General features: G+C 59.5%; 2 protein-coding genes across 3 annotated transcripts in view; one reads left to right on the top strand and one right to left on the bottom strand.

Annotated features, from left to right (window-relative positions):
• Positions 1–2,624, top strand: part of DNAH1 (dynein axonemal heavy chain 1) — a 78,838-nt gene extending 76,214 nt beyond the window's left edge. Inside the window, exons 73-77 of the mRNA XM_068981809.1 lie at positions 269–439; positions 597–727; positions 1,081–1,432; positions 1,725–1,959; positions 2,503–2,624. Coding sequence (XP_068837910.1) covers positions 269–439; positions 597–727; positions 1,081–1,432; positions 1,725–1,959; positions 2,503–2,624 — 1,011 coding nt within the window. The remainder of the gene's footprint in view (positions 1–268; positions 440–596; positions 728–1,080; positions 1,433–1,724; positions 1,960–2,502) is intronic.
• A 644-nt stretch (positions 2,625–3,268) lies between these two features.
• BAP1 (BRCA1 associated deubiquitinase 1) lies at positions 3,269–11,707 on the bottom strand. 2 transcript variants are annotated; one of them, XM_068981847.1, is made up of 17 exons: positions 11,585–11,707; positions 11,457–11,486; positions 11,292–11,346; positions 10,188–10,320; positions 9,689–9,808; positions 9,310–9,371; positions 9,082–9,224; positions 8,792–8,870; positions 8,208–8,331; positions 7,764–7,911; positions 7,131–7,315; positions 6,565–6,698; positions 5,587–6,065; positions 5,316–5,476; positions 4,952–5,044; positions 4,746–4,818; positions 3,269–4,563 (listed from the first exon to the last, which is right to left on the bottom strand). In XM_068981847.1, exons 1-17 carry the CDS (start codon positions 11,619–11,621, stop codon positions 4,430–4,432), a joined length of 2,190 nt encoding a protein of 729 aa, XP_068837948.1. In that variant the 5' UTR covers positions 11,622–11,707; the 3' UTR covers positions 3,269–4,429. The 2 variants fall into 2 exon arrangements, with proteins under 2 accessions (XP_068837948.1, XP_068837949.1); XM_068981848.1 differs by having other exon boundaries at positions 8,208–8,277.
• Positions 11,708–12,056: the final 349 nt, after the last annotated feature.

The following is a 12,056-nucleotide window of genomic DNA, read 5'->3' as shown; positions in this document are numbered from 1 at the left end:
CCCAGCGTGTGGGCCAGAAGCATAAAGGGCCTGCAAAGGAGGGGCTGTGACAGGGTTGAGCCGCTGAATGAAGAAGCAGGGAGTGAGGTATCAGGGAGAAGTGGGCTGGAAGGGAGCAGAGCCCATGGAGTCCCGAGGGTAAGAGGGGGATATGTAAAGGTTGCAACCAGAGATGACGAGTACAGGGTGTGCTTGCTTGGAGGGCCGTTCTGCAGGCTGGGGGTAGAGCAGGGGAGGGGCTTCAGTCACAGCCCTCCTCCCCCCACAGGGCTACCTCTCCTACATCAAGAGCCTTCCACTCAACGACATGCCAGAGATCTTTGGCCTGCATGACAATGCCAATATCACCTTCGCCCAGAACGAGACCTATACCCTGCTTGGCACCATCGTCCAACTACAACCCAAATCCTCCTCTGCAGGCGGCAAGAGCCGGGAGGAGGTCAGTGGCAGCAGGGAAGGGGCCCACCCAATGCAGGACCAGTCTCCTGTCCACCATCCTGCCTACTCTGCTGAATGAGGGAGCTTTGTGCCTGTAGACTCCTACACGGGCTAATGGGGGCCACCCCTGATCCCTTTGTGTCTCTCTGCCCCCACAGATAGTGGAGGACGTGGCCCAAAACATTCTGATCAAGGTGCCTGAGCCTGTCAACTTGCAGCAGGTCATGACCAAGTACCCTGTGCTGTATGAAGAGTCAATGAACACGGTGCTAGCACAGGAGGTCATTCGGTAATCCCCCGCTAGCCCCAGCTCTGAGTCAGCGGGCCCCTGGGCTGGAGAGAAATGATAGCAAAGGCTACCATGGGCCAGGAGCCATGCGAAGTGCTATAAACTCAACCTCTAACTCAGCTATGTTATTCCCACTTCACAGATGAGTAAACCAAGGCCCCAGCAGGTTAAGGGATCTAAGGTCATATATTTACTAACAGCCAGGGCTGGGATTGGTACTCGGGCCACCCAACCTGGCTTTACGCTCTTAGCCCCTATGTTCTGTCATTGTTTCTCTATGGCCTAGAACTGGGGAGTGTGGACATGGCCACAGTCCCAGACCACTGCCTTCCTTCTCGCCACTGGCTCTGTAGGTACAACCGGCTGCTACAAGTGATCACACAGTCGCTGAGAGACCTGCTCAAAGCTCTTAAGGGGCTGATGGTGATGTCCTCACAGCTGGAGCTGATGGCTGCCAGCCTGTACAACAACTCTGTGCCCGAGCTCTGGAAGGCCAAGGCCTACCCATCGCTTAAGCCACTGTCCTCATGGGTCATGGACCTGCTGCAGCGCCTGGACTTCCTGCAGACCTGGATCTCCGAGGGCATCCCAGCCGTCTTCTGGATCAGTGGCTTCTTCTTCCCCCAGGCTTTCCTGACAGGCACTCTGCAGAACTACGCCCGCAAGTCTGTCATCTCCATCGACACCATCTCCTTCGATTTCAAGGTCTGGACTCAGCCGGGGTCAGGCCAGGTGACAGGCTGGGGGGTGTGGCCCAGGTGGGATGGGCACTGAGGCCACAGCTGACTGGCAGGATCAGGGAACTCCTGAGCCCGGGTACGGGGTCAGGAAGAGCCAGGTGAGACTATAGCCCCAGGGAAATTCCCTAGGGCTGGGGCGCAGGCTATACGCTACCAGCTAAAATAGCCGATGCTGGGGCAGGCAGAGCCCTCAGGACCCAAATCCTACCCCAGATTCTGCGGTTTCTATGTGAGAGGCATCTGTGTGCCCACACCAGGTAATGCACCAGTCAGTGTCAGAGCTCAAGACCAGGCCCAAGGAGGGGTGCTTCATCCACGGACTGTTCCTGGAAGGTGCCCGATGGGACCCTTCAGCTTTCCAGCTGGCTGAGTCTCGGCCTAAGGAGCTGTACACAGAGATGGCTGTTATCTGGCTCCTGCCCACGCCCAACCGCAAGGTCCAAGACCAGGACTTCTACCTATGTCCCATCTACAAGACGCTGACCCGTGCTGGTATGGTCCCAGGGCAGGGGAGCCGACACCACACAGAGGGCCATAGGCGGGGCCCAGGGTTGGGCCGGTTAGGCTGACCCAGGTTAGCTGAATGAGATGGCTGGCAGAGGTCAGTCAGCACTCCTGAGGCTCAGACGGAGCTGCTCCAGCAGCGGGCAGGGTGGTGCTCAGGGGCTGGGCTGAGTCTGTGGGGAGTGGCCCCTGAGCTCACCACCCTCATCTCCCTCAGCAGACCCATGTTGGATCCTGGGAGCCCCAAGCCTGCCAGTGGAGGTTCCCAGGAGCCGACAGGCCCAGACAGGATGGGTGGGCCCGGGCTGGATCCAGCAGGGAATGAGCAGGGGTGTCAACTGTCCCATTCCAGTCCTTAACAGGTGTAGTAACCCAGGGCAGGTCTGAGCCTGAGCTAGACAGGCTTCCTCTTGGGTCAGGTCCCTTCCTTGTCCCAAGCTCAGTCACCAAGGGACCACCTTCCTTTACATACCCTGTTCCTGCCCCAACTGAGGCAGACAACTTAACCTCCTCCCCTCTCGCCTGCTCCAGGAACACTATCGACCACCGGCCACTCCACAAACTACGTCATTGCCGTGGAGATCCCCACTGACCAGCCCCAGCGACACTGGATAAAGCGTGGTGTGGCCCTAATCTGTGCCCTGGACTACTAGACAGAGACAGAAGGGCTGGGGCCAATTAAAAGTTGCATTTCCTGAGCGGTCCCGCTGAGCCTTAGCTCCTTACACCAGGCCTCTTCTGTAGGACCCACGGCCAAGGAAGGTGGGGGTGAGAGGCTGCAGTGGCCTCGAGAGAGAATGTGCTTAGCAGGGGGAAGTGTGGCAGAGCTGGAAGCTTTGACCTGCAACAGGGGAAGAGAGGTGAGCCTTGTGAGGTTCCAGGACCCCTCCAGGGACAGCGTGCCGGACAGGACTAGAGGCAGAGCTGCCATCTCCACCGAGTCCCAGCGACTCTCAGGTTCCAGAGCTGTCAGCTCCGGTAAAGCCGCAGCCCTCCCCTCCCACAGTGCACCTTGCACACCACTGCTCGGGGTCCACAGCCCTGCCTCCCACCGAAGCCCTGCCTCCCCCCCCAGCCCAGCTCAGGTCGTAAACCCCAGACCTAGGGTCCCAAGAACCTCTGCCCCAGAAGGCAGAATGCCTGAGAATGCACTCACCTCCCATCTCTGGTCACACACACGGCCCAGCCCAGATCTGGTTAGGTCCTCATTCCCACCACAGCCTGGCCTCCAAACCTCAGGCCAGCAAGCACAGGTGGGCGTATTTTTAAGGAGAGTTTTATTCATCCATCCATCCAGTATTTACAGGGGCCAGAGGGGTTGGGCTACGCTTAGCACGGAGGCAGCTGCCAGACCTACAGCTGCCCCCCCACCCCAGTCACTATGTACACATAAGGGGCCGGCTTGGATCACCTCAGAGCCACCTGCCAAAGGCCATGGGGCTCCGTCTGGGGCCTGAGCTCCACAGGCAGTGCTGGACCCATTAGCCCTTGGCCATCAGGCCCTCTGGGAACATGGGGCTCCAACTGGTTGACTTGGTCCTGCTGTCCCCCACCCTGAGTGCCCTGCAGAAGCTGAGAAAGCTGGCATGGCAGGGAGAGCTGAGTGGTGCCAGCTTTTGCAAGCAGCCCTGTCTCTGCTGTCTCTAAAAGGAAGGAGACATGGTAATACTGAGGGCCTGGGCAGAGGCTCCTCTGAGCCCAGGAGCCCAAGGCAGGCCCCTTGCCAGGGCTACAACACTGAAGACAAGGAGCCCAGGGCCCTGCCAGAGAGCAGTCTTGACGAGGCTGGCTGGAGCCAGGCCAACCAGCTCAAACACTCCTCTCTGCTCAGGCCATGGGACCCCAGCAGGCTGCTCATCCCACCCCTGCTGGGCCACCCCACTCCCAGCCTAGTCCAGCAGCCAGGGCCCTGAGTCCGGAGCTCTTCCAGGAGGAGTGAAGAGCAGACCTGGCTTGCTCAACAGCAGGAACACCTGGGGGCTGGAGCAGCGGGGCCCACTGCTCATGTGGCCCCCAGCTGTGACCCTGCAGGAGTGACTCCGGCCCTCCAGGGTGACAGTGTTAGGAGAGAACTCAGAATCAGGAAGCTGACTATGTCAACACAGTGGTGGCAAGATAGGCCAGAGCCCAGAAAAATAGACGTCTCTGTAGGTAAAATATATATTCTGCTGCCCAGGCAGAAAGGCCAGGTCCTGCCGCTCCACAGCCGGCTGTGGAGGAAGCTGCAGCACCTCACTGGGCCTCAGCTCTAGCTGCTGCCTCCAGAGCACGACGGGGCCAGCCTGCCCTGCCAAGCCCAGGGACACGAGGCCGAGGATCCCAGCTTGGCTCCCATTCCCAGGGTCTGGGCTCTCCTACTGGAACTATCCGGTAATACTGGGAAGAGGGGGACGGGGCAGGGAAGGGCCCTGGTGAGGGCCAGGCGGCAAGAGTGAACACAGGGTCTGGCCAGCAGTCCTCACTGGCGCTTGGCCTTATAGGGACGGGAGCGTTTCCGCCGGTCCGGCTTCCGCTGCTTGTGGAGCCGGCCAATGCTGACCCCCTGGCGCCGTCGCACTGAGATGTTCTGCTCCACCAGGTTGGCCAGCATGCCTGTGGAGAGACGCAGGCCCTTGAGCAGGCAGCTGGATGCCTGGGAGCCGCGACTCAACTGGCTGCAGCCTCAGGTCGGGGGCTGAGGCTCTCCCTGCCCTCCCCAAGACCACCGTCAGCTCAAGCGCCCCCAGAGGCCAGAGGAAAGGGGCCTGAGGGCCAGGGTGCTGAGCCTGGCTCACCTTCCTGAGCCAGCATGGAGATGAAGGTGCAGATGAACTCATCGTAGTTGTGGGTCCTTCTCTGGTCGTCAATCTGTGGGAGAGAAGGATCAGGACCTGAGGACGCTGCAGCCATCTCCCCAGAGCAGCCACCAGCCGACCCTAGCAGGTCGCGCCTCTGGGAAGACAGGTGGGCAGCAAAACAGGCCGCTGGAGACAGGGCCCACCTTGAACTTCTTCCTCTTCTCCACTTCTTCCTTGAGACAGGCCTCATAGTTTGCAATCTCAGCCTCCACACACTTCAGCAGCGCTAGCAGCTCCTGCCAAAACACAGCAATTGTACCCGTGAAGGGGGGCTGGCCAGCCCCAAGGCCCAACTACCAGGAGGCAGCAAGAGGCAAGGGCGAGCAGCCAGAGGCCCTGGAGCCTATCAAGGCCCCCGCCGCTACCCACCCAGACAGGCTTCCTGGCAGCCGGCTTCGGGCACCACCCTCCACACCATAATTCCCACTAGGAACTCAGCACCTGGACGGCAGTGCCCTGGGCCCAGCCGTTGTCAGGACTAGGAAAGGAAGCCGCAGAAGGGCTCACCTTGGGTGAATACTTCTCCCCATTCAAGGGCTCGCTAGGCCTGACCAGCCCCGGCTTCTCTCTACTGTCCACAGCCTCCACCACCTCCTTCTCCTCTGGGCTGCCAGACCCCTGGCTGCCTTGGCTCGGTCTGATGGAAGGGGAGGAACCCTTCCCACTCTCTGGGAAGAGAAGGCAAGAGAAGACCCATCAGGGTGCAGGATGCGTGGTGGTCACTTGGCCACCCCCCTCTCCAGTATGCAAGAAGCCAGGGAGCCAGCCCAAGGCCCACCTGTCAGTGCCAGGGGACTCAGCACACCATCCTCAGCCAGGTGCAGGAGGCCCGTGCTGATGACAGGACCCAGGTCGCGTACAGCACGATTGTAGCGTATGCAGTCAACACGCAGCAGGCTGTCGTCCTCTCCAAAAAGCACCTTGGAGATGTGGGAGGTGACGGGACTAGAGGGCCGCGTGGGGTTGGCTGAGCGGATAGGCGAGCGCAGTGGCGAATTGAAAGCGCTGCCAATCTCAGAGGCTGTGTCCGTGCTCTCGTTGCTGGGGGTGGGCGAGGGCTGCGAGTGTGTGGGCACTGCCACAGCCGGACTCCCGGCCCCGCTGCTCGTCTTGATGGACAGGGGAATCGAGAGGTCCTTCTGGGACTCTGTGAGCTTCTCGGCCAAGACGCTGATAGTGTTGGGCTGCAGCACTGACAGTTGCCCATCCCCAGAGCTGCTCAACGGCCCTGGCTTCCCCGGGCCCTTTCGCTTATACCTGCGGAGCCCAAGGAGGGGTGAGCCCAAGGAAGACGCCAGGGGACCACACCCAGCAGTGCCCAGGATGACCTGAGCACTTAGCCTTAGGAAGTGACCCTGCAGCTCCAGCAGCCTGACCTGGCCACGCCCAGCCTAGCACCCTGAGCTCTGACAGCCGCAGCCAGGTGTCCTCTGAGAACACCTCCTCTATTCCAGCTGCCTCACTTCTGGCCAATGCTGTGTCTTCCAGCAGATACCCCACCCCGTCCTTCCAGGCCTGAACCAAAGGCCACCTCCAAATAGGTCATGTCTCAATGTCTGCTTAAATGTGCACAGCCCTGCCCCAAGCCCTCCGAAAACTTCTGGGCATTTGCACCCGGCCCCTTCACGTCTGCCTCCCCCGGGCCCTGCACTCAGCAGGTGTCCAGCGGCATCTGCTGAAGGGCAGTCTCTGTGCTGGAAGCGTCAAGATAGGCGCTGCAGCCCCCAACCTCCAGCCTTACAGAGGCGGGACTGACCTGATGGCGGAGCTGGTGCTCTGTGCGTCGTCCTCCTCCTCATCCTCGTAGTCATCCTCGTCGTCTGAGTACTGCTGGGGCGGGCGCACTGGAACTCTGCTGCGGCCCACACCTGCTGCCAGGTCTTCCTCCTCCTGGAGCAGAGGCCCAGTGCAGCCGTGAGCCAGCGGCCAGTTAGCCCTGGCCAGACACAGCACCTCCCCCAGAAAGCCAGCATGGTTCTCCGGGCTGAGCCCACTGAACCCCTCTGGGTGCTCCAGAGCACTCCCTGCCCCTGCCTACACGGGGCTTCTAAGAGAAAGAGAGTGCCCTGAAACATCTGCATTTATTTTGGTGGTAGAACCCAACCCCATGCCCTAAACATTTAGCCCCACAGTTGTGAGACTGAATTTGCCAGAGGAGCTCTCTCTGCCTCCCTAAATCCCTGCAGTTGTGGGCACTTCTGAGTGTCAAGAGAACCCTAGTCACCTAGGCTGGGACAGAGAGCGGACATGCGTGAGCCCACGTGAGCAAAGTGCCTGGGGAAGGCTCTCCAGAGAACCCTGGTAAGAACCCTCCCCCCTTACCTGCATGGGGGACTTGGCATAGTTGTGATTGTCCAGAAAGGCTGGCAGCCGCTGCACAATAGGAGTGGGGTTGGGGGGAACCCCATTGATGTTGCTCCCTGGAGGCTTCACCACCAGCTTGGGTTTGCTAGGAGGGCTGTGGGTCGGGGCTTGTGGGCACGAACCAGCCACCTCCTCCACACCATCTGAGAGAGGGAGGGGCATGGACAGGACTTTCAGCCAGACCCTCAACAAAAGTTGTCCTCAGGCCTGGTCTCCCCTCCCCTTCCCAGAGAAGAACAGAAGAGACAGCTGATGGATTTAGCGTCAACAAACGTGGCCACAGTGACACAGGAAAAGAGCGAGATTAAAAAAAGGAGAAGGTGAAAAAAAAAGAGGTCCAAAGAAAAGCAGAAAGGGCATATACTTCAGAGAGAAGGCTTGGGGGCCTGTGGTCATGGCAGCCCTTTCTTTAGGGAGGGACCGCTCTTCATGTTCCAAGGGGAGGGGAGAGGGCTGCAGGCTTCAGACTTCTGACCGCCCACAAGAGCCCTGAACCACTGCCCAAGCCCCCACAGAAAAAGATCTGCTCTGCTTGGGCCTCCAACGTCAAGCTGTGAGGGGGCGGCTCGGAGGCCCGAGAGGCTCCAGTACCTGTGTGGGTGCTCTCAGAGGCCACCGGAGCTCTGCTTGTTTCCAGTGCCAGAGGGGACTTGCTGCTGGCGGGTTTGGACTCTTCAGGCAGCTGTGACTCTTGAGACTTATGGGTCTGAATCAGCTCTGGCTGTGTCACCCTGATCAGCTGAAATACAAATCCAAGGTGCAAAGGAGTGAAGGCAGACCCTGGCTTCCACCCCAGACGGCGAAGGGCCTAGGCTCCACACACTCAAAAGGGAAAGAAATCAGCCAGACCTCCTTTCAGAGACTATCCTCCCCCTCCCCTCACCAAGTCCCACCGTGGGAGCCAAGGAAAGGAGTGGTTAGTTGAAGCCCAGACCCACAATAGAGAATAACTGGGGAATCAAGAGATAGAGGCCCCCGTGGACAGAAGGAGCGGGTGGCTGGGCCAGTCACGGACTGGGCAGGAGGGGTCCCCACCTGCTGCAGGGCCTCCAGTATGGTCTGACGGTTCACCTTCAACACGTGTAGCCTGGCCTCATACTTGATTCTGCGGTCGGGCACCACCGCCATCAGATTGAAGCGTATGTCATGGTAGGGCTCCCTGCAGTCACAGCCGCAGCCGTGAGAGCAGCTCTCACCCTGGCCCCGCCATCAGGAGGCAGATACGCTGGCAGGGCTCCCTGAAGTCACACCTGCAGCCACAGGTACAGGCCCCACCCCCACAGGCGGGCAGCAGCTGGCCATGCACACCGGGCACCTCAGCCGGGGCCTTCCAGCAAGCTGTGTGAGGAGCCTGGCAGGAAGTGTGAGCCAGCACACCTGGGCCACGCGGGGCTCCACCACGGCCTGCCCCTCCCCAGTCTATCCTGCAGCAGGCCATACGTAGCCTGGATGGGAAACAGGGCAAGGAGCTGAGAGCCCAAGATCTAATCCTGCTTTTGCCAAATTCATCATGTGGCCACGCACAAGTCATCTGGTCTCTCTCCACCTCGGTCCCCTCTTCTGTGTCCCTCCCGATGGGGGCACAGCTCCAGAGGGCAGGGTAGGCACAGAGTCCTTACCCTGCAGTGGCGAGGCCAATACGCTCCATGATGACCCGCCGGGCTTTATCCGTCCACTCCTCGTCCTCCCCCCAGGGCCCTGGGGAAATGAAGACGAGGAGTCAGCAGGTGGGAAACCCTGAACTCGGGCAGGCCAGGAGTGGGAGGAGGATGGACAGCAGTTGAGCCAGAGGGGGCCAGTCGGACAACGCAGTCCAACGTGCCATCCAGCCAGAGCCTTAAGTCAAGACCCACCCCCCTGAGGACCCCGGGCCCCAGCCCCCTAGGAGGTCAGCACAGAAACCCCCTACCATGGTCAATGGGGTAGACCTTCAGCCCATCCAGCTCAAAAAGCCGGCCTGTGATAGGCACATAGCTGACAAAGTGGAAGGCTTCCATGGTCCGCACAGCACTAAGGCCATTCTGCTTCTCGGGGAGGTGGCGGGGCTCAGGCCTGGGGAAGGACACAGTCAGCGCCCAGAGTGGGACAACCCCGTTCCTTGTCCCCACCCCCATCAGTTCCCACAGCACCCACACACCTGGCATGGCTATTATGTGCCTTGGCCAACTCCGGAGCATTGCCAATCGCATATCCTTTGCTCTAGAGGAAGGAAAATAAGGCCACATCAGAGCAACTTCTCAGGTGGGCCTCAGGTGGGCAACAGAGCTCAGGAGAGCAGGCCTGGAGGCCTTCCAGGAACTGGAACAATCACAGGTGGACCCTCCTGAAGGCCTGGTGGGGGCAGAAGAGAGCTCTGGACCCCCCAAAAGATAGGCTCTACTGGCCCTGCACGGTAATCAGTGGACACTGGAGAACAACGTGGCCTGATAAAGTCCTAACAAGGCTTCACTTAAGGAATGTTCCTTTTTCCCCAGGTCTGTCTCCTTTTCTGACAAGTGGAAGGCACTGTGGCCTACCTCGGGGCTGAAGCCTTTGGTGAAGTCCTTCATGCGACTCAGGGTGGGCCCCAGGTCCACACTGCTGCAGTTCAGGAGCACGCTCAGCAGGGCATGGGTGGCACAAGAGTTGGGGATCAGCTGTGAAACAAAGAACAGTCACCCGTCTACAGCATGCCTCAGACCAAGCCCATACTCATCGGGAAAGGGGTCCCAGGGAGGACAGTCACATCTGGACAATCCTCATCAGCTCTCCTCACCTTTACCCAACATCTTTTCATTCAACTAAGTACCCATCAGCTGTTTGGGGACATGGAAAATGGACTCAGGCATCACCCTGCTTTAAAGAGACTTCCTGTTTTTCATGAAGAAGAGCTCAGTTCCTTCTGCCTCAGGACTTCTGTAACCACCACCTGTGGTATCTTCCTATCTCCTCCTCTTGCCTTCCCCCACTTCCACTTTCCAAGCAAAGAAAATGGCAGCATCCCACCCTCCAGAAAGAACACAGAGCCCAGCAGACCTGGTGGGCAAAGAACATGTTATTCACAATATCATCATCAATCACAGATGTATCATCCACCAAGGTAGAGACCTTGCGACGGGATCGGCGCTCTTCGATCCATTTGAACAGGAAGATGAATCCATACACGGGGCTGGGGAAAGGAAGGGACAGAATTCAACCAGTCCAGTGGGGAGGCAATCTTCATCCCCTTTCCCTTCCTCTACTTCCGTGCGCTGTTACCACTCAGGTGCCCTTCTTGTGATCCCACCTCTCCCGTGGCTTCCTCCTAAGACTGCCCAAAGCGGCCCTGAGCCCTCACACCCCAGGAGCCTGCTGCAGGCAGAGACAAGCACCAGCCTCTGGCTGTGATGCTCCAGGAGTCCGCGCGTCCTTATGCAATCTAGGGTTCTGGGATAAGAAAGGAAAAGCTAGAACCAATGGCCCAGGACCAGGCAGGAATAGAAGGTAAGGCAAGAACAATATGATGTGGAATTTAAACACGAATTCAGACTTGTGAAACCCAGGGCATGGGCCCCAGTGCAGTCAGGCAAGTAAATGAACAGCCATATCAGTCCCTTCCGTCCTGGGAAACAAAAGCAGACTTCTCTGTTCATTCACTGTAGCAGCTCCGCCACACTTCTCTTCTGTAGGATCACCAAGACAAGACCCTGAGCTTGGTCACCCAAGAGAGGCCTTGTCAGATGCCACAAACCAACCAATCAATAGGACACCCTTGTGTGGGAATTAAAACCACTGGCACATGGGCATGTTAAAGCAGTCATTAGTAAACTACAGCTGCACAAAACACACTGTGTGACCTGAGTCAAGAGAAGGGGGTTTCCAGCTGGAAGGCAAGAAAAAGCAGCTGAATTTAACCCAAGAGATGGTCAGAATTTGGAGGGAAGGGGGTACCACATAAAGAGTGGTGAGGAGGGAAAACTCGGAGAAAGGAGAAAACAGTACCAGCTTCATCAGGAGGGCACCCAAGGAGGAGGGATGCTTCCTGATAACAAAGTTTACAATTTGGGGCTTCTGAAACTACCTCCCTTGAGGAGCACTCTCTCCCAGGCCCCTCCCTAGCCCTCGAGGTGGAAAGGGTGGCCCTGACGCCAAGTCACTCACCCCTGGCATTTGCTCTGAAGGTCATAGATCTCCTCCACCTGCACGCCTTTGACACCTGCCATCAAGGAAGGAAAAGAAGTCGGAAAGGGCAGCCCCTGGTTGTGGAGTGATGACCCAGGAGTGGGCCCCCAGAGCCCGGGTCCGGCGGGCAGGAGAGGCTCTTACCGAAATCTTCCACGAGGAGGGTGAAGAGGCCTAGGGGGGACGACAGGAGGAGCGAGTGGTGATCAGAAAGGCGCGTCTCGGACCCACCCGGTCTCCCCAACTCCCGGCCTGCCCGATCCCCTTCTCACCAGGGTCGCTCTCCAGCTCCAGCCAGCCCTTATTCATCTTCCCGCGGGGCGGGCCCTCAGCGCCATGTCCAGGCCCTCCCGACCCACCCGCCGCCTCCCTGCCGGGAGCCCCCTCCGCCCCGGGGGCCCCCTAGCCCCACACACAGACAACGGGCCTCGTCGCGTCACCCGCCCGCGCCGGCGGCACTACGTCACTTCTGCGCGACGGCCTACGCCCCGCCTCCGGGCTCCTCTTCCGTAATTTGGACTCCAGACGCCGGCGCGCTCGCGCGAGAGGGCGGGGCAAGAGGAAGGGGCGGAGCTAGAGCCCAGGTGGAGTGAGAAGGGGCGGGGCGGGCGCGCGACCGTTAGCGGTCCGGGTGCGCCACAACGGTCAGCGTCGCGGTGGTCCCCGCGGCCTCAGTCTCCCTGGGTCGCAGTCCGCGTGACTCGGCCCCCGTTTGCACGCTCACCCCTTTCGCTGGCGCAGTCA

This window comes from Capricornis sumatraensis, chromosome 10, assembly GCF_032405125.1.
Source record: "Capricornis sumatraensis isolate serow.1 chromosome 10, serow.2, whole genome shotgun sequence".
Classification (NCBI taxonomy): Eukaryota; Metazoa; Chordata; class Mammalia; order Artiodactyla; family Bovidae; genus Capricornis; species Capricornis sumatraensis.
Note: the sequence above shows the minus strand (reverse complement) of the source record. Positions and strands in the feature narration are given on the sequence as shown.